Below are 27,925 nucleotides of genomic sequence, written 5' to 3'. Positions count from 1 at the left end.
ACCACCTACTCTCACTATACAGGAGCCCCACATACCACCACATACTCTCACTATACAGGAGTCCCACATACCACCATATACTCTCACTATACAGGAGCCCCACATAGCACCATGTACTCTCACTATACAGGAACCCCACATACCACCACCTACTCTCACTATACAGGAGCCCCATATGCCACCACATACTCTCACTATACAGGAGCCCCACATAACGCCAGGTACGCTCACTTTACATGAGCCTCATATACCACCACATACTCTCACTATACAGGAGCCCCACTTGGCACCATATACTCTCACTATACAGGAGCCCCACTTGGCACCATATACTCTCACTATACAGGAGCCCCACATACCACCATGTACTCTCACTATACAGGAGTCCCACATACCACCATATACTCTCACTATACAGGAGCCCCACTTGGCACCATGTACACTCACTATACAGAACAGAATGACCTGCAATGGCTCAACTACTTGCAGGATTCCCCGGCCCCGCCCCCCGGCAGCTGTCAGTGACGTCACCAGGAAGTGCCCGGCCTCCTATATAGAGGCGCCGCTAGCCTCTCACACGCAGTCCTCGCTATGGCTGCTGCTCGGGCTTTTCTAGGTGGTTGCTGCCGGCTGACTCCGGGTAGCTCCGGACCTCCACTCCGTGGTAAGCCGGGCTGGCTGCGTCACCTTTCGGCTCGTTTCTCAGGCGGCCCGGAGGACGGAGACATGAGGAGGTATCTGAGTGCGCACTACAACGAGACGAAGAGGAGCATCAACGGTGAGCGGCGGGGGCGTTGGGGCACGCAGTGACACAGCACGTTCTGGGGCTCCCCTGCTGCACTCCCCGGCTCACATAGCTGTGTATGCAGGGAGTGACCCGGCCACATAGAGTGCAGGAGGAGGCTGGCAGCCTGGTCCTATGTATGGAGACCTCCTGTGACCTAGAGGGACCTGTCAGCATGGATATGCTATCCAGCCTACCAGCAGCATGCAGCTCTATCGTTTTATGGGAAAAGATCAAGGAGACCTAGTAACTTATTGACAGAAATCCAAGTGTATTTTAGGCTTAGGAGTCAAGTGGGCGGTCCTGCTCACAAGCATGTGTACACAAAGCTGTAAGTCACTAAATAGGACTGCCCATTGGACACTTGAAGACAGAATAAGCAGGCAATTGAGTCAATAAGACTAGGTTCACACTCTTTGCAATCTGTTTTATGTTAAAAACAAGTGTGTTTTTGTGCCTCTGTTTTTCTATTGACTTGTCTTCCAGTATAAAAAAACTTAAAGAGCACTTTTTGCATTGTGACCCCATCCCAAGTTATTGGTTCTCCTAACTCTTTCTCCATAATAAACTTTCTTCTCTCTTCCCCTCCTGAGTAACATGCTGCTATCATTCTGGACCTCAGGTGTGACATGACAGGTTCCCTTTAGACCTGACAGAAATGTACACATTGGAGTATATGGTAAAGCTGGCAGTGCCCCAGTGACATATTACTAGGACCCCACAACTGCTAGTAACACAAGGGCACTTCATATGCCTCCCTCCACACTACTGTTTAGAGCTGGTGCCCACTTTTCTGTTTCATCTACCGTATTGGAATTCTCTGCACATTGTCAGGTAGGGAGCGATGCTGTCCAGTGCTGAAGGTGCACTATTCCCCGCATTGTAGGGGTGGCTGTTGAGTAGAGATGATCGAACAGGTACGAACCCGAACCATTGGCATTTGACTCCCGCTGCCTTCCCGTTCCTTGGGAAAGGTGGAGACAGCTCGAGTACTGCCTGGAAAACAGGGATATAGCTTATGACCTAGGCTGTATCCCTGTTTTCCAGGCGGTACTCGGGCTGTCTCCACCTTCCCCCAAGGAACGGGGAGGCAGCGGGAGTCAATTGCCAATGGTTCGGGTTCGTACGAACCTGAACATCGGCCCTGTTAGATCATCTCTGCTGTTGAGTATCCACCAGTAGCTACGTTACAGTATATAGCAACTGACATATTCATGTAATAATCCTTTTTTACTTTGGTCACAATTTAATGCTGATTCCCACCAACCACACACACCAACTGTACTTAGGACAGTGGATCTAATAGGGCTTTGGTTGCATTTTGTGAGGTGTCCACTGGTTACTCCAATGAGGTGTAGACTAAACCAAGAGTTTTCAAGTATTACAGATGCAGGCAAGCATAGAAGGAAGTAGGGGTCTAGAAAGTGAGCCACTGTTTAGATTGTCACAACCAGTGACTTCCTTTCCATGTAACTAGGAATAGGTGACCTCCATTCTTGGGGAAAGGTGTGGGACCTAGAGGTGGCATATCTATGTCTAAAAAGGAATGAACTTTTTGTTAATGTGGATATTGGATTAAGTTTTTTTTTTTTTTTTGCAACATATTATGGTGGTAGGTCTACTCTACAGCTAGCTTATAGCAACTAATACAGTGGTCTCATAGCTACGAATATGTTTATAGGTTGCCCAATCTGAGAAAAGCTTTGTTTTATACTCCTTATGAGAAGGTGGCCAGAATGATGCACGGCAGCACAAACTACAGTAGGTATGCAGTGAAAGGTGAGTGCCCGTCTCACCGAACCGGCCCAATGTTGGTATAAAATGCAAGAGAAATGAGATTGGGACAGCATTTCCAAAAAGAACCCATGTTTAATCTCACCAGTGCTTGACATTTCAGCTATAAAAACGTTGCACACTGGTGCTGCATGATACTAAGCCTGGATTCTTGTTATCATCATAAAGAACTTTGAAGGTGTCATAGCGACATGTCAGTTTTGATTAGTGGTGACCAGGAGCTGCCCCCCCCCCCCCCCCTTCCACTAGTTTTTAAGGTGAACATGCAGAATTGCACTTTAAAAAAAAATATATATATATTTCAGGTCTGGTCTCTTCAGAGAAAAATGTAGTGTAGGAGTTCGTCATGAGATTTAATGAGCCAGTAAAGAGCTGATCAAAGACAAAAAGGGCACAGCACTCGGCAAAAGAGTGTTTACACATGAAAAATATTTTTAATTTGTGATAGGTTGAGCTATGCTAGTTGTGGTTTTTTTAATGTCACAGATCAAATTCCCAGAAATTTGTGGTGACACCTACCAAAGTCCCTATCTAGATGTAGCTACAGATTGGCCATTTGCTTCTCCACACTCATTATTGGGGGGTCTTGGCACCCAGTGTCTGATTAAAAAAAAAAGCTGATACCATAAAGATATGTCACGTTTTATAGGACCGTAACACTTTTATTCTGCTGTCAGATAATAATTTAATGATGGTCTTTCTTCCTTTGCAGAGCTGATCCCTTCTATTTCAAGTAACATGCTGAATCCCAATGCAATATTTTCCAACAACGAAATGAGCCTAGGAAACATTGAAATTTATGGCTTTGATTATGATTATACTTTAGCTTTTTATTCTAAGGATCTTCACACTTTGATTTTCAATACTGCACGTGATCTTCTCATCAATGAGCATCGGGTAAGTTGTCACATAAATTGTTACTGTGACTGTGTAGTTACCAATAACCATTTTAGGGTGCTTCACACTTACAGGATCTGCAGAAGATTTGATGGAGCAGATTCAAAACAAATCCAATCTGGACCATTAAATCTGCTGCAGATCCTGTATATGTGCACACACCCTAAAACAATTTTTTTTTTTTTTATAAATGTTTTCTTAAAGGGGTACTTTAGGGAGAAGCTATCTGCCTCCCTTCCCTATCTCCCCCCCCCCCCCCCCCTCAACCTCCCACTAGGAAGTGAAGTAAACTCATTCTTCCCTAATGACTGTTGACCCCAGGCTGCTCTGTGGCAGCAATTTTGTGACAATGAAATTAAGAGGGAGGCGGGTCTAAGCCCTGTTAGGCCAGCCGCTCTTTGTCAGATGACTCGGGTTGCTCAGTTCTGATTGGCTGAGCAAGATGTAAGCCATCTAACAGTTCTACAGGGTCAGTTAGACAAAACAGGAGACAAAAAGCATCATGGGAAACCCCAAACCAGGAAGTGGAGAAAAATGAAGCCACCAACTTCAGCTTCAGGGACCTGCAAACAGCAGGAAATTCAAATGGAGACAGACTCTGGAGGAATGGTAAATATAAAAACATGTTTATGATAAAGTATCCCTTTAACCCCTTAACGACCGCAGGCGTATATTTACGCCCTGCGGTCGTTAAGAACGTTCAGAGCAGGGCCGCGCTCTGAACCGCGACGGTCCCGGGTGCCGCTTGTAGCCCGGGACCGCAGGTATTAGCCCGCTAATACAGTAATCGGATGCAGCTGTCAAAGTTGACAGCTGCATCCGATTACTGTTTGCAGCGTCATCCCTGGTGTCTAGTGGGGAGACAACGTCCCGGAGGAGCGATCTCCGTTTCTGAAGCCGGCCGGGGACCGCTCCTGCAGCAGCCGGAAGTAAACGAGTGCCTATCTCATGGATCTCTGCAGCATATCTATGCTGCAGAGATCTCTATGAGAGATCAAAGCACTTATACTAGAAGTCCCCTATGGGGGCTTCTAGTATAAGTGTAAAAGTAAAAAAAAAAAAAGTGTTAATAAAAAGCCCCCTCCCCTAATAAGTCAGAATCGCCCCCTTTTCCCAGGTTATTAATAAAAGTAAATAAATAAACAAACATGTTTGGTATCGCCGCGTGTGTTATCGCCCGAACTATTAATCAATCACATTCCTGATCTTGCATGGTAAACTGCGTCAGCGCAAAAAAATCCCAAAGTGCAAAATTGTGCATTTTTGGTCGCATCAAATCCAGAAAAATGTTAATAAAAAGCGATCAAAAAGTCGTATATGCGCAATCAAGGTACTGATAGAAAGAACACATCATGGTGCAAAAATGACACCTCACACAGCCCCATAGATTAAAGGATAAAAGTGCTATAAGGGTACAAACCCACACACCGTATACGCAGCTTATTTACTGCTGCAAAACGCAGCAGATTAGATCTAAATAACTGAACACAGCATCAAATCTGCACCACCAAATCTGCTGCGTATCTGCTGTGTATACGGTGTGTGGGTTTGTACCCTAAGCCTGGGAATGGAGCGATTTTTAAGGAATGTATATTTGTTAACAATGGTTTTAATTTTTTACAGGCCATCAGATACAAGAAAAGTTATACATGTTCCATATCGTTTTAATCGTAACGACTTGTGGAACATATATAACAATTTTACCCCAGGGCGAATGGCGTAAAAACACATATCCACTAAAAACACAATGTGTTTTTTTTTTTCAATTTCACCACACATTGAATTTTTTTCCTGCTTTTGCAGTGTACTTTATGCAAAAATTCAGCCTGTCATTGCAAAGTATAATTAGTGGCGCAAAAAATAAGGGCTCATGTGGGTTTCTAGGTGAAAAAAATGCAAGTGCTATGGCCTTTTATGCACAAGGAGGAAAAAATGAAAACTCAAAAATCAAAATTGCCCCGGTCCTTAAGGGGTTTTAACACATTTCCTCCATGTGCTCATTGCTGCTCCACTGAATTCTGGGAAGAAAGGGTATGCAAAATAACAGCTGTATGCAGAGGGGAAATCTTTCCTTATGGAGAGGTTGTTTGGCTTAGCAAAAAATCCCCAGTCAATGTTCTAAGGCTCCTTGACTGAGTGAGACTTCTCTTGAGGTAACACTTGAGGGGATATCTCTTACCTCAAGAGGTGTGCGCTATTTTGCATATCCTTTCTTCTAAGCATTTTCTAGTATTAAAATCCCCAGAATGTGGAAAACATTACGGAAACCAGTCAATTGAAAGAAGTGTTATCGGCTGATGTTGCTGCAGACTGCAGGAAAATGGCTATGAATGGCTTGTCTATTTCCAAAAACTGTCAAGGGGTGTTGGACAATAGTCTGTACTATTAAAGTAGATGAGTTTTTATAGAATCTAGTTTAGTAAATATGAGACAGAGCAGAGGCCTAGCAATGGTCGCGGGCCCACTGGTACTGGTAGGCTTACATTAACAGCTGCTTCAACAATAATCATGATCGTTATTAATGGCCGTCTATTTAGAGGGGTTATCCAGCGAAAATCTTTCTTTCAAATCAACTGGTTTCAGAACCTTTTATATAGACTTGTAATTTACTTCTATTTAAAAATCTCAAGTATTCCCATACTTATCAACTGCAGTAAGTGGTGTTTTTTTCCAATCTGACATGGTGCTCTCTGCTGCCACCTCTGTCCAAAGCAGGAACTGTCCAGTGCAGCAGCAAATTTCCTGCTCTGGACAGTTCCTGTCAGACAGAGGTGGCAGCAGAGAGCTGAGCTCTCTTCATAGCTGTTGAGGACTGACTGCTAACAGCAGCTAGGCCATCCCAGTTAAAGTGGTTGTCCACTTTATAATATCAGTGTACAGTATTAGTAAGTGTGCTTACTGTATATACAGACAGCATCTCCATATGTGTTCCATAGAACTAAAATCAGACTCCTTCTAAAGGCTGGGCTGCCCTGCTCTGCGGTGAGGCTGTCCATAAAATGGCTCACATGGCTGAGCATGTGACCATGCCCCGCACCCCCCCAATGTCCACCACTGAGCCTGTATATGCCTGGGGAGTGGGGCATGGATAAGAGAGAAGCAAGTTCAACTGCATAGATGTCTAATATTGACAAATATTTCATCTGTTGGTGCTTTGATTCTGTCTGTTAATACCCGTTTTTGCTTATTTTAAGTACAGTATCCAAATGAATTGCGGGCATATGAGTATGATCCTAACTTTGCAATTCGGGGTCTTCACTATGATGTTCATAAGGTTAGTATTTTGACATTTGACAGTCTTCTGCCCAAAGATGCTCAGACTAGACCTCCTCTTGAGGGTTCCAAAAGAACACAACCTTAGGCAACAATCAGGAAATTGGACTTGTGTAGTTCACTGTAAATGTGGCCCCAGAATGTTATGACTCTTTTTAGTCGGGCATTGTCACTCAAGCCGCCTTCACCTAGACTGGCAAAGACACCATTTTATCACCAGTGGCCTATCACTCTACCTTTGTTTGACCAAAGTGGTGCCTACATTTATATGAAGATTTTATATCTGAGTCGTTGTTGGCAACACGGACTGGTCTCGTTTGGGTATTTGGCTGCTGGGATGTTCTTCTAGTAGTGCAGTCTTCCCACATATCATGTCTCTTATTAATGTCTCCCCCTAAAGTGTGTTTTTAGGTTGGTCTATATGAAAATGTTGATTATAATAACTTTTTAATTTTTAAGGCACTTCTTATGAAGATTGATTCCTTCCATTACATCCAGTTGGGCACAGTGTATCGGTAAGTCAGACTGTTTTCAGTATAGTTTGTGCTATATAATGTATATGTCCATCACAGGCAAGAACTATTTAGTTAAAAGGAGACCTGTTAACCCCCCCCCCCCCCCCCGTGTCAGGGTGCCAGGCTTCCGACCCCCCCCCCCCCCGTTATCAGCCCCCTATAATCACGTGATCCCACCGGGTCCCGCTTCCTGAGCCGGTCGGGTCACGGAGATATCAGTGCCCGAAGCCCGGCACGCGCTAACAGCAGAGTCAGATGCCCATAGAGAATGAATGGGAGAGTCCGATGCTCCGTCATTCTCTATGGGCACCGGACTCTCCTGTGAGCGCTCTGGGCTTTGGGCGCTGATATCTCCGAGACCCGACAGGCTCAGAAAGCGGGACCCGGCGGGATCACGTGAGTGATCTAATGGGGGGTCGAGAGTCTGTCACCCTGGCATGGGGGGGGTGACAGGTCCTCTTTAATACTGTGTGATGGATATATCCATCAGAATGATCTTGTGGATTGTGCCACTTGTACCCACAGTACTTAAAGGGGTAGTTCAGCAAAAAGAAAAATTTCAAATCAGCTGGTATTTGAAAGTGCCAGAGACGTGTAGATTACTTCTATTAAATCTCCAGTCTTCCAGTTCTTATGAGCTGCTGTATGTCTTGCAGGAAGTGGAGTATTTCAGGTCTGACAGTGCTCTTTGCTGCCACCTCTGTCCATGTTGGGAATTGTCCAGAGAAGTAGCAAATACCCATAGAAACCTCTCCTGCTCTCTCTCTCTCTCTCTCTCTCTCTCTCTCTCTCTCTCTCTCTATATATATATATATATATATATATATATATATATATATATATATATATATATATATATATATATATATATATAATTTTTTTTTTTTTTATAGAAGCAAATTACAAATCTCTGGCCCTTTCTTGCGCCAGTTAATTTGAAAGGAAAAAAATTGCTGAACTCCAGACTACCCCTTTAACTGGGCCTCTATTAGTGCCGGGGTTGTAGGGAGTTTAAGACTTTGCCACAGTTGGTAGAGACTGTGGCATCTAAGCTGTTTGACAGGAGGAGCCTCCTTTTTGTCAGTCCGTCTCCCCTTGAAGTCCCAGGATGCAAATAGTTCACCATGACAGCCAGGTCTGCCAGCTTAATCTCTACATTGCATGCCAGCCGGATTGACAACTGCCTGTGAGTCCCTGGAATATATCACAAGTGTCCCCTAGATTCAGGTCACACCTCCTAGGACTCGTGCCAGTCTTTAGATGGAAGGCTCTCTGGCCTATATGCGGCTAAAGAACCCCCGTTAGAAAGCTGGCAAATCCAGCGTATTGCACAATGTGCAAAGCTCCATTTACTTTATCAGATTTGGGCATACAGCATAGCCCTTCAAGCCATGCTGTTTTGTTTAACTCCCAATTTATGTAAATGGATCATGGGCTACACTGGTTATGTAATGCTGGTTTAAAGTCAGTGTGCTTTACACCCCCTTTCATTTTTAAGTGTATGTGTAAAATATATATAATATAATTTTACATACACACTACTTTATAAGACACACATGACCATAAGATGCACCCCTGGTTTATTCAATTGAGGCAAAAACATACGCACAAAACATGCTACAAAAACATACCCACAGACACACCGGAAAATTTTATCAATGGTCTTGCATCTTAAATATATAATTGGGTCTTAAATATATGTACAGTAGTACCTTGGTTTAAGAGAAACTTTGAGAGAGTTTTGCAAGAAGATCTCAGTTTTTCAAAATTGTAACTTGGATTGAGAACATTGCTTTGGCTTAAGAGCTCACTATACTGGGAGAGGTGTATGGTCTACAGTAGTGGTTCTAAACCTGCGGTACGCGTACCCCAGGGGGTACGCGGCGCAGGTTGAGGGGGTACGCCGGAGGAGAGGAAAAAACCAACCGGGATGCATAATTAAAACACTCTTCGAGCACTGCCGCGGCCCTCTGCTCTGCTTAATCAGCAGCTCAGGGCCGCCGAGGACAACAGCGGGAAGGGAGGAAGGTGTCACCTGCTCTCCCATGCTTGATGCCTTCTCCTCGGTCTCCTGTCATGTCCCGCACAGGCAGCCTGGTACAGAGGCTCTGCCTGCATCGGATGGGCCCCGCAGTCCCATGTGTCTTGGACTCACACACACAGATGAATGACTGAGGCTGCGGGGCCCATCTGGCAGAGTCTCTGTACCAGGCTGCCTGTGCAGGACTTGACAGGAGACCGAGGAGAAGGCATCAAGGATGGGTGAGCTGCTGAAAGAACACCACAGGAGGAGCTGCTGGGGAATCTACTGACACGTGAGTTGATGTTTGTTTTTGTCTAGTGGGGGCACTGCATGGAGGGGGCCATAGTAAAACGATTTGGGGTACTTTACAACTGTACAGATAGGAGCAGTGGCTGACATATCAGCTGCACAGGGGCCATCAGACTTAGTTAGAGGAGTTATCCTGTGGCTGCAGAGAAGATGAGAGTGCATAGAAACAGGATACAGCAAGGTCCCTGCTCCTCCCGCTGCTCTTATTATCTTCATCCATGCACCCGGTGGCAGCGTCTCCTCCCCCGACCCGGCCGGGACACAGAGGAAGAGAGCGTAAGACCTGCTCACTTATCTCATTAGGGCTGAGCTGAGGAGGGGGGTTGTCAGTACCGAGATGTATGTGTTTGTGGGTGTGGAAAGGGGGGGGGGGAATGGGGAGTCACGACAGTGTAGTGTCAGGGCTGGGGAGGGGGGAGGGGTCATGGCAGTGCACTGTTAGGGCTGGGATGGTGTTTATGAGTTCAGTAGTTTCCCCTTATCAAAACTTGTATTTATTTATTTATTGCTGTCAGCAGGTTAACCCTCACATTGCCTTTCTGCAGCTCATGAGTTCATTATTTGTGCAGGAACTGTAAGGGTTAAACCTGTCTTTCTGATGCAACAAACTCAAGGAGCCAGAAAAGTTATAGCTATTCACAGTATAGGGCCCATATTCATATAGTAAGGACCCTATTACACAGAGCGATAATCTGCTGGTTATCAGGACGATTCGGCAGATCATCGCTTCATGTAATAAAGACAACGATTACCGGCTGATGTAGTTTATTCCAGTCTAAAAATCATTGGCTGGGGGGCGCGCATGGCTATGACAATGCATGTCCGACGGCTGATAATTGTGTAGAAAAAATAATAAAGGTCATACATACCTGTCCGTGCTCCTCGGTGTTCTTCTCACTTCTCTCCAGTCCCTGCAGCTGCCGCTGGAGCTTCAGAGTCGGTCTCTAAAGTGGCAGACTACTAAGCTAATCACTGGCCGAAATGGGACAGCCACTGATTGCCTGAGCAGCCTGCCACTTTAAAGACAGACTCTGAAGCTCCAGCGGCAGTTGCAGGGACCGGAGTGAAGTGAGAAGAACACAGAGGAGCACGGACAGGTATGTGTAATGTTTATTGCACAGATATTGATAACAAAATATATACACAGCCTTTGCTGCACAATGTAATGAGCTTGGTGAGTGCCGATCGGCGCTTACTTCCATTAGTGATCAGGCCGTGTAACAAAATTTTCACTTTAATCATAAAAAAACTTTTGACATGTCAAAAGTTTTGATTGATTCAGGTCTGAGTGTTCTGACCTGTACTGATGGGGAGAACAAGCGAGGAGGTACACACTTAGTGTGATCCTCTCCTAGCTCTGTGTCACGTGATCTGTCGGGCTGTGACTGATTGCCTATGTAAGTCTATGGAGCCAGACTGATATCACGTGACGCAGAGTGGGAAGCGGACTGCGCTGAGTACCGTCCTCTCCTGGCTCGTTCTTCTGATCAGTGCAGGTGTGAACACTCAACTAGCGTACTCATTCACCGGTCCTAAATAAAGCTCCGTCCTTATGCACACTGTAGGATTTAGTAAGAGGAGCACACGTGTTAGTAAATCTGGCATGACCTACGTCTTCTCCCTGGTTTATGCCAGGAGCATAAATGATAAATTCCCCCCTATATATTCTGATCTTCCACAATGCATTCAGTGTACAATCCACCTAGGATCCTCCAACTACAACAACTGTAAACACTATAACTCTCAGCATTTACTGATGGTCTGCAGCTCTCGGTATATGCTGGGAGCTGTAGTACATATGAACAGACAACTCAAGGGGTTGTCTGCTCAGGAATTACAACTCCTAGGATACACTGAGAGCTCCGTAAGTGTAGGGCATGCTAAGAGTTGTAGTTATTGCTGTTCACAATTGTGGTGACAGATACAGATCAGTCCAGGATGGGACAGGGTCAGCATGTCGCTTCTCGCTGGTTGTTTGAGTGTCCTCAGTATTAATTCCACACTGGGACCTGCTCAGACTGCGGTACAGCACAGACATCGGGGTCCACCAGAGACTTTCACTGATGACTGTGCTGTAGGGCTCTCACGGGAATCCAGGACACATGTCCCAGATACCCAGGTAAACATATCATTCATCTCTGTGTGTGTGTGTGTGTTTGCCTTTAAAGAAGGGCAGTGGTACAATTCGGGTAAGGGGTGGCCCAAGCACATCTTTTCCACAAGGGCACTCTGTAGTCTATGTCCGCCCCTGGAGGGGGAATATAAAAACTATAGGGAGCATATAAACACAATATGGGGGGCACAAAAGAGGCCTATATAAACTGTGGGGCACAGAGGGGATAAATGTGTACTATATGGGGCCACAGAGGGGTATATATACTATGAGGTCAAAAAAGGGGCGATGTATACCATATGGTGGCAGAGTGGGCACTATTACAGTGTGGGGCTATACACGGGGACTTTGTACAGAGGTGAGGGTGGTGCTAAAGCCAGGAGCTAAAATGTTTGTCTGCCAGATTCTGTGGAGATGAGTTGTGGTTAGGAGACTTCTTCATGGTGGTTTGGGCCAGATGGGGAAGGAAAGCAAAGTGATCGATCAGAGAAGATGTCCCTGGATGTAACTGCAGTGTAATCACTTATATGGGAGAGGAGAGTGGGGGGACGATTTAATCAGGGGTCTGGGATATGAGTATATTTAGGGGTCTGTAGAATTGTTTGTGCAGTTCTTGCTGTGATCAGTCAGGATCAGCAGCCGATGATTTTCGTGTTTAAAGACTGCGATCAGCAGATGATCTCCTCCTACTCGGCTGATCGCTGTCTGTATTACACTGAGAGATATCTGCCTGATTTGGCTGATAATCTCTCTGTGTAATAAGGCCGTAACACCCAGTGGTCAATGTATGCCTAGATTTCCAGGAGGGATAACGGGGGAACAGCACAATGACAGCAGAGCGGACAAATCCTCTAAATAGTTCTGTATTCTACCTGTGACTGCGTCTGATCACTGCTGTATCCTCTGTAATACTCTGGCTGCAGGGGGGGGCATGTATCTGGCCGCAGGGGCATACTTGGTTATATGTGTCATACCTGGCTGCAAAAGGCATAGCTGGCTACAAAAGCCATACCTAGCTATTGGGGGCATACCAAGCTGCTGGGGCCTTTCTGTCTAAAGGGGGTATATCTGGCTACACAAAGAATTGCATTTAGCTTCAGGGTGGGTATTACTGGCCACAAGGGCTGGTATTATTGGGAAGGGGGGAATTAATAATTTCTACAGGAGGTATTACTAGGGAAAGAGGATTTATTACTGAGGGGGACATTATTATTAGACATTACTACTGACTTTATTTATGGGTCCTACAGATCAGTCCCACAGTTATGGGAGGATCTGATCTGGGAATCAGTTGCTGACAGAGACTTTATACAGAGCCTTAGGCTGCAGTTCCCAGTCTCATTGAGGCAACGTTTCTAATTGTTCGCAACCTTGAGGGTACTTGGCTGGAGCATCTCATCACATGGGGGTACTTGGCTTGAAAAGGTTGAGAAACACTGGTTTACATGTTCAGAATAAAAAAAATCATTTTTGGGGTGTGAAACCAATTGTCTACATTTCAATTTCTTATGGGAAAATTTGCTTTGGTTTAAGAGTGGATTAGCATTACAAGCACAGTCCCGGAACGAATTATGCTCGTAATCCAAAACGCCACTGTGTGTGTGTGTGTGTGTGTCTATATAAATACATTTTATGTTGGGCGAGTGTCATATATACATGTAATTTTCTTTGTGCATCCTTTCATGTACCACTTGGTTTTTTTTTTTTTTTTTAAATGTTTTTACATTTTATAAAGTATCAAAGCAGGTGGAAAAACATAACCCACTGTTAGATCGAAGTAAACTGTGTACTTTTAGTCAATTTTAGTAGCACAGAAAACCCAAATGACAATGACAATTTCCTATTTAACTTTTTATATTGGTTGATTGTTTTGTATAATGGTGCGTTTACACGTAACGATTATTGGGCGAATTTGCGCGATAACGAAATCGAACGATAATCGTACGTGTAAACGCAGCGAATGATCAAACGACGAACGAGCAATTGGCCGGAGCGGTGGCGGGCGGCGATGAGAGTGGCGGGGGTGGCAATCGAGCTGGCGCAGGGGGCCGCGGATGAGTGGGGGGCCGGGCAGCGGGCGGGCCAAGCTGCGAGCGCGCGATCGCAAATTGATTTTTCCGTACGATATATCGTACAGTCTAAACGCTGATCGTTATAAAAAAAAAAAAAGTTACTCCGACATCATTAATCGTATGATCTGGCCAATTATCGCTTTGTGTAAACGCACCATAAGAGGTTTTTTTTTAATTTTTTTTTATGTACTTGTTGTCCAGCAATTCATTGTTTTTGGTGTGTGTGTTTTTTTTTTTTTTTTTATATGCTGTCTTGTGTAGGGACATATTGGTCTGTGGTTATATTCACACAGTAAAATAATGCAAAAACATGGCCATAGAGTGAATTTGTATACAGGTGAAAATTAGTTGTTTTTTTTTTTTAATGCTCATACTCAATTACAGCTGTTCTATACTGTGTTGCTGGCCAGTTTTTTTATTTACTTTAGTGGAGCATATTCTTGCAGTTAAAAAAAAAAAAAAAACTAACTTTATATAAAAGACAGGTCATTATTAAATAATATAATTATACAATACTGCTTGTATTTTCAACCCTAGCATCAACAATCACACTTGAGGATACCTTGGCTTCCATCAGGGTTAACACTCCATCCTATGAATGTACAGGGTGATTCCCTAGATGCTGTTCTTAATTTTACATTATGAAGTTTTTTTTTTAAATAAGTGCTGCATTTTTCATCTCTAACACAGTTGTCTGTGCAATCTAGAGATGGGATGTTGTATAATGAGTGAGCTGTTAGATTATACATACCAAAGCGTGAGTGAATAGGATTGCAAACTAAACTGGTACATTAAGCCAGACTTGGCTACACAGTCCAATCGGATAAATAACAGTGTTCAGCTACATCCTGTAATTAAAAGTTGCTCAATAATGAAATTGCTGTGGTTTGAAGCTTGCTCAGATTCAAGTCTCTAAGCAGTTCTGGATTTTGTTATAAAGCAATCCTTTTTATTGCCTACATTTTATCAGAGGCCCAACAGTTTGGGTTTGTCAATTTTTAAAGATGAGCAATGTTGTGGAGTTTTATTGTACACGTAATTCAGAATGAAATTAGTCTGTGGGTCAAGCTCCTTCCTCCTGAAGATTAACTGTTATTGTTATGGAAATTGCACATGGCCAGACGTCGGAAAGACTGTCTATATAATACATGAACTGACTAGATCTACAGAATGAGTGTAGCCTTCTGTCCAGTATGAGAGCCCTCCTCTTTGCATCCATATCATGTGCATTTTATACAAGAAAAATGAATGCTTTGGAAGTGCCTGAATTTCAGTGCTGATTATGAATAAAATGTGGTTGGGTTGTTGTGCTAACCAGTTATTGAAAAAGTGAGAATTGACTAAGTTATACTCAAACAGTTCTACTGTTCATATCTAATATTGCACACATTGAGTAAACCTTCACGGGGATAAAAGGTAAGTGAACCCCTGAATGTAATAACTTGTAGACTCTCCTTTCATAAAAATTCTTTCCACTTTTTCCCTGTATATGATTTGTACAAGGCTGGGAGGGAATGTTGGACTGCATATTCACACAGTCCTCTTCAGGTCCTGCCACATCACAGTAGGGTTGACATTAAGATGATCTGATCGCTTCATCATTAGGAATGCTCCAGTCAGATTTTCTACTATTAATCAGCTGTGTCAGCACGGCACATGGGCTGGATTGTCAAGGCACCTGTGCGATGTTCAGACAGGAGAAAATGTTCTAGGGGCATTACTAATGATGAAGAGGGTGGGGAGAAGGGATGGAGGTGTGGTGCAAAGTGAGGGCACAGATACTCTAGGCTACGGCCGTTTGACACAGGGCTATAATTTTAAAGTTGTTTTTTTAGGACAATAACTGGAAGAAAGCAGTCCCAAACCATAATGTTCTTTAACCATTTCGTCACAAATTTGAGGCTTTAGTATGTTATTCCTCCAAGATCGGAATGTGCATTTGTGTTGAAACATTCCCAAAAGAAAATCCCCTGAAACTTAGCTGCTCCTCAGCTGTGATGTAAAGAAGAGGCTGAGGCTAAGTGCAGTGCAGTAACTCTGCTGGTACTGTCTTGTTCCTAAGAGATTTAGAACGTTACATCTTCTATATCTTACAGGGCTACAGCAGTGGTCTTGTTGGGTATAGCAGTGCCACAGTACACCTAGACAACATAATTGCTGATCAGGAATATTAAGGTAGTGTTTGTAATGGTCCGTTTACATGGAGCGATAATTCACCCAATTGATCATTTAACGATTTTGAAGCAACGATTTGGACTTAATCAGTGTTTACACAAAGAGATAAATCATTAGAAAAATTGTTATTGTGATCGTTTTAGGAACGCTTAAACCCATTTAACACACAGGGTGAATCTTTGAAAGACTTTACACAAAGCGATATGCAAATTTTTAGCGAATGACCAATGATGATTTGATGTTGAAAGACCAAAATGAACGAATTCTCGCTCATTGCTTGATTGTTTGCTGTGTTTACATGAGCCGATTATCGCTCAAATGCGATCGTTATTGCTAAAATTCAAATGATAATCGTTCCGTGTAAATGCACCATTACAAACTAACATGGCCTATTCGGCAACACCAGCAGTTTAATATTGTTTTAATTGGTATTAGATTTAATTAGCACAAAGCAAATTTAAAAAAAAATCAAAGGTGACCATAGTTAATGGTGTTAATCTTTTTTTGTGAGGGGGGCGGTTTTATATCTAGTCAACAAAGTCTGGGGTACTCACCGAAGCTTCTGTGCTGGATCATTGCAGCCTAGAGCGTTGAGTAAAGCATTAGCATTAGAGTTATAGCATTAGAGTCTTTCACTGTTATTTTTCCCAAAGGGTATGATAATTCATTAAAAGTCAATGATTCTATGCAAAGCCCCTTGGATACATTATTATACAGTTATATACCAGATGAGCGACTGAGTGAAAATCTGCTTCCTGCTGCTTTTGCAGTGTTTGAGACAATTCAGAAAAACATGCTCTTATGCAGCTTAGTCAAGGCAAATGCATTTGCCTTTCACAATAAACATAGGCCAGGTTTTATGGTCACCATGTATGAATCCGGAAAATAGCACTTTAATATAATCCTTACTGCACCCCTGGCTGCTTTCTAGAAGTGCACAGATACACTATGGACAGCCAAGAGGTCCCAGAACAGTTTAGAGAGAAGAGATTGTCACTGTGCTGAAGATATTCTCGCATCAGAATTTAACAATAAGACATAACTTCATACACTGAATTATCTTCATCACTAGATGTCCAATATAATGTAATATAATACAAGCAATATTAATATCATATGGCGCAATGTGTTCTCAAATATATACAGGGGTACCTCTGTTCTCGAACTTAATTGGTTCAGGAGAGCATTTTGAGATCTGAGCAGTGTCTTCCCATTGGAAATAATGTAAATGTATTTTGTTCCAGCACCCACCAATAATTACCTACAGTACCCATATATTACATTGTACAGTGCCCAGTGTGATCACTACAGTACAGAAGAGCACTATATACTGTACAGACTATGAACAGACAACTCCCAACCCCTTCTTGTTTCTATATACTGTACAGAACAGCACTGTACCATACAGGACATTTTGAACATGAAATGTTCAACAAAACCAGCAATTATAGTACAATAGTCACCAACTCCTCACTCATCCTTTACTGTATAGAGTTCCCCCATCCCAGCATTGTAATGGATGGGAGATGGTGGTGCACTTACTGTACTGTATATGTGCTCCAGCTGTCTTATACAGTACAGCAGGGGTGTCAAACTCACACAGTGGGCCAAAATTAAAAAATTGGACAAAGTCGCTGGCCAACTATGATATTTAATGAAGATTGCATGCAGTGTTTCTGGTACTGTCAGAGCAGCGTGCAGCGTTCCTGGCACTGCCTATCCTAAAGTAATTCTCCCGACACGAAAGTTACCTATTATATCACTCAAGCAGTAGATAATCCCATAATTGTGCCCCATGTAGTAGCCAGCCCAAATAGTGCCCCACATACTAGCCAGCCCTCCCGATAGTGTCCCATATAGTAAGCAGCCCCCAATAGTGTCTTTATAGTAGTCAGCCCTCCTAATTGCCCAATATAGTAGCCAGCCCTCCCAATAGTGTCTTATATAGAAGCCAGTCCCTAAAAGAGTCTCTTATATTATAGTCTCTTTTTTGATATATTGTATATATGTCAGCCCTCTCCATTAGTCTTATATAGTAGCCAGCCCTCCCCAACAGTCTCTTATGTAGAAGCCTGTCCTCAAGAATAATCTCTAAAATAGAAGCCAGCTCCTACTGTAGTTGTTCATGATTGCCCTCTTAGCTTGGACCCACCCTTCCTGCGGCTCCAGAGGCTGCAGTAGGCACCCGTCGGAGGATGCGCGCGATGACTTCAATACATTGCCAGTGTTGGGGCACTACTGAGATACTTCTAGGCCATGGGCTAAAAACTGCCTGCTGCCTAGGAGATTATAATATGGGTGGTCCAAGCAGCTCTACGGACTACCCATATTATAATCTGCTGCAACATCAGGTGGGACAAACTTAACACAACAATGGAAAAACATGGCGGGACAAAAATAATGGCACCACGGGCTAGAGTTTGACATGACTGCAGTACAGCACGGGAGATGGTGGTGCACTGACTGTACTACTACTGTACTGTATATGTACTCCAGCAGTCTTATACACTACTGTACGGTATGTGAAGCCTCACCAGTGCTAAACTTACCAGGTGCAACCCACCATCCACACTTGCAAAAACATTTGAATACCGAACGTTGCTTCGGGGTAAATTTTCATTCGAATAAACAATTTGCATTCAGATGCTTTGAACACCGAGGTATTACTGTGTGTGTGTGTGTGTATATATATATATGTATATAATGAGCCATTGTGAAGACTGCTTCCTTCGGTAACCAGACAAATGACAGGAGTGTGTAAAAAAGACCAGCACATATCTCATAGCTCAGCTGCTACTGTAGGACCTGACTGGAAGCCACATGCATAAAGTATTACCCCTTGTCATATTAGAGCCACTAGAGGAATCTCAGTACATAGACCACATCCCCTGTGATTCTTATGGTGCGTTTACACAGAAAGATTTATCTGACAGATTTTGGAAGCCAAAGCCAGGAACAGACTATAAACAGGGACCAGGTCATAAAGGAAAGACTGAGATTTAGCCTCTTTTCAAATCCATTCCTGGCTTTGGCTTCCAAAATCTGTCAGATAAATCTCTCTGTGTAAATGCACCATTAGTGAATAGGTTTAGGAGGCTATTGACTGCAATTGCAGTAATAACAGGCTGTCTATATGTGAATAGAGAACTTAATAAAGACACGTATTATATTAAATTACCTTGTTATTACTCTTCTGTCATACAACAAATACCTATAACAAATTGGTACTGCGACCCACGGAGTACCCAGAGAAGCTCATGCTATTATTAGGATCTGTTACTTTACTTAGGATCTGTTACTTTACTTTGGTCTTAGACTGCATTCACACGTTCCGTGTTTCGCACAGAGCACGGACGTGGAATGCCTGTAATGGACTTCTCCCCCCACCCGGGCAGCATCTGTGATAAGATGCTGTGCACGGGGGGGGGGGGGGGGAACTGTACACATATGCGCCGCCCTGTAATGACAGCACCACACGGCTGTTCATTACAGCGCGGTGCGTATCTGTACCGTTCCCCTGCTCTTAGCATCTTATCACAGATGCTGCCCGGGTGGGGGGAGAAGTCCGTTACAGGCATTCCACGTCTGTGTTCTGTGCGGCATGTGTGAATGCAGCCTTAAAGGACAAGTGCCATAAAAAAAATTTTTTCCCAGTAATTGAAGCACATTACAAAGTTATATAACTGTGTAATATGCTTCAATCACCTATCTGCCTCCCTTCCCTGTCTTTTCCCCCCTCCACCCCCCACCAGGAAGTGTCCTGACTCACACAGACCTGATTACTGTCCTCACCGTCACCATGCAGCTCCTTCTTGTGAGGATGAGTCATCAGCAGGAGGGCTGCTCTAGGTCCTGTTACAGCAGCCCCCCCTCCCCAGTCCAAGTGATGGCTTGCAGTTGTTCAGCCAATGGGAGTTGAGCAAGCCTGTCACCTGACAAGGCAGGGGAGGGGGGAGGCTAGTGTAACAGGAGAAGGAGCTGAGAGAAGAGCTTGGTGACGACAGTAATCAAGTCTGTGTGAGTCAGGACACTTCCTGGTGGGGGGTGTAGGGGGGAAAAGACAGGGAAGGGAGGCAGATAGGTGATTGAAGCATATTACAGAGTTATATAACTTTGTAATGTGCTTCAATTACTGGGAAAAAGTTTTTCATGGCACTTGTCCTTTAAATCTACATTTTCCGAGGGCAGCCCTAAAACCTAATGAGGTGTCTCCTTTTGGGACATTTTCCACCATTTTGACAGTTGACATGTTCACAGTATATACATAGTATAGCTATAAATGTATGTTATCCACCCTTGCCCTAGATATCAAATAATTTCAGATGTTGCTGGAAATTCTTGTGGGTTCTTATGCAGCATTATTCTGAATTTTCCAAACCATATTCACCTAAGGGTATGTGCACGCTAAGAATCTGGGTGGATCACCTGCCCAGATTCCGCAGCTCGCCCGAATGCATCTCTTCCTGTGCCATAGACTCCATTGTATGCACAGGTAGATTCTGCTGTCCGTCCCAAGAATGAACCTGTTCATTCTTCGGGCTTACGGCGGAATCTGCCTGTGCATAGAATGGAGTTTATGGGACCGGTGGAGATGCGAGTGGTAGCGAGCTGCGGAATTCCTTAGTTTCCCTTATCTCCTATCCACCACTTCAGGAACACAGTGCTCCATACTATTTTAGGGCTCTTGGTGACTGGGAATTGAATATTTTGCACAATGAGTTTAAAGGGAATTTGTCAGTATAATATAGGTTCCAAACTGTGGACATTGTTAAATAGCTCTGAAATCTAGGGTTCTTTAAAAATAATAATAGTGACTGTTAGGTCAAGGACGCATGCTACTTGTCATATTTGTCTATGATTCCAGAACATAGAAAAATACTTTAATTCCCCTGAACAGTGTAAGGGTATGTTCACACTGAGGAATTGAAGAGGAAAGTGGAATTGGTGCAGAATTCATGCATAAAGCGGAAATTTAAAGCCCCAGTGACTTCTATGGGATTTTTCTAGCAGAATCTACCCAAAGAATTGACATGTCAGCTGATCTGCAGTGGAAGATTCTGCACGTAAATTCCGCCGTGTTAACAACAGGGGAAATTCCATTGAACACAATGGGACATTGCTCTGTACATAATTTCCCAGGGATTGTAGTTAAAATTCCACTTGTAAAATAAGATCGGACTCAGCTTGAAATCCCTTCCAGTGTGAACATACCCTTAAACAGTCTTTCCCCAGCTCCTGAAATGCTCTGTTATGGTGCGTTTACACAGAGAGATTTATCTGAAAGATTTTTTAAGCCGAAGCCAGGATTGGATTTGAAAAGAGGATAAATCTCAGTCTTTCCTTTATGAACTGTTCTCTGTCTATAGTCCATTCCTGGTTTTGGCTTCAAAGATTTGTCAGATAAATCTCTGTGTAAACGCACCATTAGAATCCCTAATTGTTCCCCATCCCTGTCCCTGCTTGATTGGCAGTCAACTAGAAGCTGAGATGTTACAGAACGCCAGGACCATGCAGAAGCCTCTTTGACAGGAGAATTAAAGCATTTTTTATGTTCTGGAAGTACTGACAGATATATGAAATGTACCATGTGTCTCCTTGAAGTAACAGCTATCGAATATATTAACTTTAAAGGGGTTGTTCACCTAAGAGCTTAAAAGAAAAAAAGAAATGCACCCAAACCCAGCTGGTCTTGATTACTAAGTCCCCCTAAATATTTTGAGCCGTCTCCTGTTTTCTAGCTGCTGTAATTCCAGATTTAAAACACAGGAATGGTTTTCTCATCTATTTTGCATGACCTCAGTATAGATCTACTGTGCAGCTTGCGGAGCATACCAGCTGCAGCATTACAAAGAGGAAAAATACATTTGGTTATGCTGCACGAGGCTGGGAGATGGGGTGGGATGATTGACTGGCAGAGAGACCCATTAGTGGCCCCTCTGCTGGTCACTCATCCTCACACTGCATGCTGACAGGCAGAGAACCCAGATCACTAGTTGCCACCCCTGTCCCGGCCTTACGTGGCAAAATAAAACCTCTTTTTTCCCTGATGTAAAGCTGCTGCAGACGCGGCTGGTATGCTCATAGAGCTGGACAGTACATCTATACTGTGCTGCTGGCATGCATATAAGTATAATTTCCTACCAAACTGATATCCAATATTTTTTTTTTTAAATAAAACTTCTACAATGTAATCTAGTGTAATTTATTTTCAGAGGATTTGATGTTGTACCAGACTCTGAGGTCATTGAAATGTACCAAGGTTCCCATGTACCACTGGAACAGATGAGTGACTTTTATGGAAAGGTAAGCTGATGGTTAAACCTATTTAATTTGATTCTACTCCATAGATCTTTATCTCTGTTAAACGTTGACATGGACATGCATGATGCAGTGGTTATTTATAGTGCAATTTGTTAATTTCTCTATGCTTTCTGAACTATAGAAATAAGACAGACAGAAAATAAGACATTAGGCCCAGTATGAAACTATTCAATTACATCCTCAAAGTGACAAGAACAGTGTGTGCCAGTGCATGCCAACCCGTAAGTGATCTTACTCTAAGGCCTTATCCACACATCGCTTTTTCTTCTGGGACCCTAGGAATTGGGATCAGTGATGTCCTGGAGAAACCATCCATATGGCATCACTGATACATCTGTTTTGCATCTATACTTGAGGATCAGCAGAAACTGATAGGACGGTAGTAAAAGGCCACTAGAAGGACCCTGCCTAGGGTTTGCCAGGCAATGCAAAACAGACGGCACACAAATGATGCATCCTTGTGTCCTTCATTTATAAATGCAAAAGGACGCTGGTTGACCTCCTGGGAGATCAACGAAAACACTGCAGAGACACCATCACGTGTCTCAACGTCAGTGTATTCTAGAACATTGCCCCCTGGGAAATCAAATATGCAAAAGAACACTGCAGAGACACCATCACGTGTCTCGACGTCAGTGAACTAGCCAGACCTTCCTCCAGGAAGGAACAACCAAGCCAAGGAATGTCTCCAATTAGGGAAACCACCTTAGCAAGGTATCCATCCTCAGACAGCCGTTTCAGAGTTTTTGCCCCTCATCAGTGTGGAGTAGGTTTCTGGCTAGTGGGAGCAATGACTAGTAAGTGCATGCAAAAGGACGCTGGTTGACCTCAGGGAGATCAACCAAAACACAGCAGAGACACCATCACGTGTCTCAACGTCAGTGTAATCTAGAACATTGCCCCCTGGGAAAAACCTACTCCACACTGATGAGGGGCAAAACCCCCGAAACGGCTGTCTGTGGATGGATACCTTTCTTAGGTGGTTTCCTTAATTGGAGACATTCCTTGGCTTGGTTGTTCCTTCCCGGAGGAAGGTCTGGCAAGTTCACTGACGTTGAGACACGTCATGGTGTCTTTGCAGTGTTCTTTTGCATGCTTCATTTATAAATGACTCATTGACCTCTATGGGAGCCTCAGTTTTGCACCATATAAGTACATGTGCTACGTTTTTGTGGAGCGGATCAGCAGCCGCACACAGATCTGTTCTCCAAATAGATGTGTGGATGACCCCATAGATATCAATGGGTTCTTTTTCTGTCTAGGATTCTATCAGGATCCTGATTTACAGACATAAAAAACTGATGTGTGGAAGAGGCCTAACAATTTGTGAAGAGCAAAGTGCTTCATATTTCTTCCCTTTTTGTTTTCCAGAGCTCAGAAGGGAACACCTTGAAGCAGTTCATGGATATATTCTCACTACCAGAGATGACTTTGTTGTCCTGTGTCAATGATTATTTCCTGAAAAACAACATTGATTATGAGCCTGTGCATTTGTATAAAGATGTAAAGGTATGTATTAAATACAGAAATAGCTACAGCCATTAAAGGGAACCAATTGGCACAACTGTGCGGCTTGGTTCCCTTTAAACCAGCTATTTGTGTAAAAGCAGTGATGTCTTTGATACAGCTAATTTGTCACTGCTGGAGGTAATGCATTGTTTGCTGCACATCAGTGCATTCTGAGCCTTTTTCACTTTTATAAGATGAGCCCACAGTCTTTAAAGTTTGATGTATTTAACATTTTTAAATTGAAAACTGTTGTAGCAGGGCCAAACTGAATGACTTAATATAGTTAGTAAATTTACTATAGTTACGGCCCTATTCGGATTTTGGTCAGAAATGGGAGATGTCAGGGCTTAGGGGAGGTGGGGGATGGGAGGACAGCAGGACACAATGCTGGTTACATAAATGGAGACTATAGTGTATCCAACTGGTATCCATATATAGAGACTAGGTGCATCCTCTAGGGTAATATTGTTGTTACTGGTGATAGAATGTGATGCAGCAGGACCCTTGTCAGCACCAAGATGGTACTGAGAAGTGCTTCTCTTATAGGGAAATGATGTGACTTGTTCACGTTCTGATTCTGTACCGTAGTGGTGGCAGCTGCTCTGCTGGGGTCAGTTGGAGGAACAGCAGCAGCTTGAATTTTAATGCAGATCAGGTTGTCACATGTGACTGCTAACCTTTGACTAGCTGTATCGGCCACATGTGGTGAGACTGTTGGAGAAAGGAATCCACCAGAGCCCACTCATCCTTTTAGTCCTCAGTATGTTTCTCCCAGAATTCCAAATACAGTGGTACCTCCGTTCTCAAACTGCTCTGAACTCAAACGATTTTCAACCAATACTCGAGAGAAAAAATGTTTTCAAATACTCGAGAGAAAAAAATGTTTTCAAATCTGCTGGTGTCAGAATGTTATACAAATTTGTAAATTGCTTCTATTAAGAAAAAAAAACTTTCAGTACTTGTATACACTTCTGTATGTCCTACAGTGGAAACGGTGCAGGCATTTACAAATCTACAATACTTTCTGACACCAGTACATCTCTTTTTACTATGTGACAATCTCCCCTCTGTGACATGGCTCCATTAGAATCAATGGAGCCGCGTCACAAAGGGGAGGGGGTTCCATCATACCCAGACCCAGCCCTAGTGCTTCATGCCAGGCCTGTGCTGGGAATAGACCGGCGCCGTGCACAGGAACTGGGTGGTGGTTAAAGGGGTTATCCAGTGCTACAAAAACATGGCCACTTTTCCCCCTCTCTTGTCTCTAGATTGGGTGAGGTTTGGAACTCAGTTTCATTGAAGTAAACCACACCTGAACTGGAGACAAGAGAGGGTTGGGGAAGTAGCCTTGTTTTTGTAGCGCTGGATAACCCCTTTAAAAAGAAAAAAAAAAAAGGACCACTGCAACGGTATCTCTGCATTGGCGCTGATCTATTCATTTAAAAAACTTAAAGCAATGTACCTGATGGTACATTCGCCTTAAAGAAAGGCATCTAGCATGTTTCAGAGACTACTTCACATTCCTCACCATTAGGAATACAATAATTGTTTAACAGGCTGTGCTTATGGACCCACTGTGCTACCGAATTATCTCGCCATTCACATATGTCCTATATTTTTACTGTCAATAGCATTGTTGAATCCTATCTCAAGTTACAATTATCCAGGAAACACCATTGTCTGGTAAAAATATTGTAACCTGAAGCCATTATAACTATAGGGACTATTTTGTGTGTGTGTGTGTGTGTGTGTATAATATATAATGTGTATATATATTAAAATGATCTTATGTAAGTTTACGTGTGTGTGTGTATATGTCCGTTTTTGCTGGATTGGTTTCTCTTGCTTTTTGGTTCTGATCAAGTGCTTTTTCTAGGTATTCATCAAAAATGATAGTTTACAGTAAGGGTGCGTTCACATGTACAGGATCTGCAGCAGATTTGATGGCGCAGATTTGCTTTGAATCTAGAACTTCAAATCTGCTGCAGTTCCTGTACGTGTGAACGCACCCTTACTGTTTATGTTGTGTTGCAAACATTAATGGTTTATAAGTGATAACTGAAAGCCCTCTTCAGCAACATGTGCTGCTTGTCGTCTTATATTTTATATGCCACACAACTGCTGTTATTAGATTCATGAGGGTGGAATTTGTTACATGACAAGGTCACATTCCCTGGGCCTTGAAACACCCTTATTAAAATGTTACCCATAAGGGTAGTATCAGAAGGCTGCACATAGTATATTGTACATGATCGCTGATAAAACCTCTATTGATTGGTCTACAGTATATCACTAGAATAGGTGTAAATTTGTAATCTTCCTCACATTGTATATTATGTGTTTTGGACAGGATGCAATTCGAGATGTCCACGTGAAAGGACTGATGTATCGAGCTGTGGAGGCTGACATTGGTAAGTACGGCAGCTTTCTGTTCCCTGCTGAGATAAGGTATGTGAAATTGCTGATCTATAAAAATGTAATGGATAGCCTGTGAAGCAATAGACCAACCGTGCCTCATTCTGCTTGACTGCTCACATTGTTTTATTAGGCGCAGCAAGATTATAGCTCTTTATGGGTGTTAGGAAATCACCGGAGAGTAAACGTTATACAATACCAGTAGATGCCTGGCATACATCATTTTTTAAAGTTGCAACAGAACCTTTCTTATGACTTTCTCTTTGTCTAAAATGTGTAATTTGTGCTAGTACGAAATCAGACATTTTATCATATTATTTTACTACTACTATTCACATTCCAGGCCTGTATACTGAATTTTGAACACCTAATAAATATTTATGACCGCCAAGGAGTATTCTAAAGGCGAAAAATATCAATATCAACTGGTGCCAGTTCTATCTGATATGGCACAGTGCTCCCTGCAGCCACCTCAGTGCATGTCAGGAACTGTCCAGAACAGGAGAGGTTTGTTCTGGGGTTTTTTTTTCTTGTTGTGGATGCAGGTGGCAGCAAAGAGCACTGTGTTGGATTAGAAAAATTTACATGATTTTCTCCAGGTCATACAGCGACTGATAAGTACTGGAAGGCTGAGGTTTTTATTAGAAAAGAGTAGTTACAAATCTGTATTCGCACATAAAATACTTAATTCATAAAACAAATGAAATTCAGGCAGATTGCAATTAGTGATGTCACGATACCAAATTTTTTTTTTTTAATTTGATATAATTTGATACTTAATAAATTATATTTAAAAAAAAAAACAAAAAAAAACACAAGAATAGTGATGCCCCCCCCCCCACGACTGTTAGGTCTGTACGAACCATATTACTTTAAAAATAAATTTTCCATTATTTAAAATAAATGTTCTTAAAATAATTTCCCTATTCTGACTCCTAACACTTTTTTAAATCTTTTTAGGCTATGTTCACACTACGTATATTTGAGGCTGTATAGCAACCAAAACCAGGAGTGGATTGAAAACACAGAAAGGCTCTGTTCACATAATGTTGTAATTGAGTGGATGGCCGTCATTTAATGGCAAATATGTGCTGTTATTTTAAAACAACGGCTGTTGTATTGAAATAATGGAAGTTATTTACCATTATATGGCGACCATCCACTCAATTTCAACATTATGTGAACAGAGCCTTTCTGTGTTTTCAATCCACTCCTGGTTTTGGTTGCTATGAGGACCTGACATGAGGACCAAATACAGCCTCAAATATACATAGTGTGAACCCAGCCTTAGCCTGTATGGCTGTGGGGCAATCTGTAGTGTTATTTTGTACCATGTTTTTATGTGGTACTGAAATTGGTGGTTTCTCCGCTTGCACCATTTACCGTGCGTGATCAGGAAGGTGATAATCTTATAATATGCATAATAACACTTCAGCTATCGGGGGGATGATGGGAACTGTAGTCATGTAACACACACTTCAGCTATCAGGGGGGATGATGGTGACTGTAGTCATTTAATACACTTCAGCTATCGGGAATGATGGGAACTGTAGTTGTGTAATACACTTCAGCTATCAGGGGGTGATGGGAACTGTAGTCATGTAACACATTCTAGTTATCAGGGGGATGATGGGAACTGTGGTCATGTAAAACACTTCAGCTATCAGGGGGATGATGGGAACTGTAGTCATGTAACACACACTTCAGCTATCAGGGGGGGTGATG

The 27,925-nt window shown here is 42.9% G+C and overlaps 1 protein-coding gene across 1 annotated transcript in view; it reads left to right on the top strand.

Annotated features, from left to right (window-relative positions):
* Positions 1-558: 558 nt before the first annotated feature.
* NT5DC3 (5'-nucleotidase domain containing 3) overlaps positions 559-27,925 on the top strand; it is a 42,280-nt gene continuing 14,913 nt past the window's right edge. The window contains exons 1-7 of the mRNA XM_069973537.1: positions 559-778; positions 3,291-3,475; positions 6,675-6,749; positions 7,208-7,263; positions 22,168-22,258; positions 23,648-23,785; positions 26,136-26,196. Coding sequence (XP_069829638.1) covers positions 592-778; positions 3,291-3,475; positions 6,675-6,749; positions 7,208-7,263; positions 22,168-22,258; positions 23,648-23,785; positions 26,136-26,196 — 793 coding nt within the window. The 5' untranslated portion in view covers positions 559-591. The remainder of the gene's footprint in view (positions 779-3,290; positions 3,476-6,674; positions 6,750-7,207; positions 7,264-22,167; positions 22,259-23,647; positions 23,786-26,135; positions 26,197-27,925) is intronic.

This window comes from Dendropsophus ebraccatus, chromosome 1, assembly GCF_027789765.1.
Source record: "Dendropsophus ebraccatus isolate aDenEbr1 chromosome 1, aDenEbr1.pat, whole genome shotgun sequence".
Lineage (NCBI taxonomy): Eukaryota > Metazoa > Chordata > Amphibia > Anura > Hylidae > Dendropsophus > Dendropsophus ebraccatus.
Note: the sequence above shows the minus strand (reverse complement) of the source record. Positions and strands in the feature narration are given on the sequence as shown.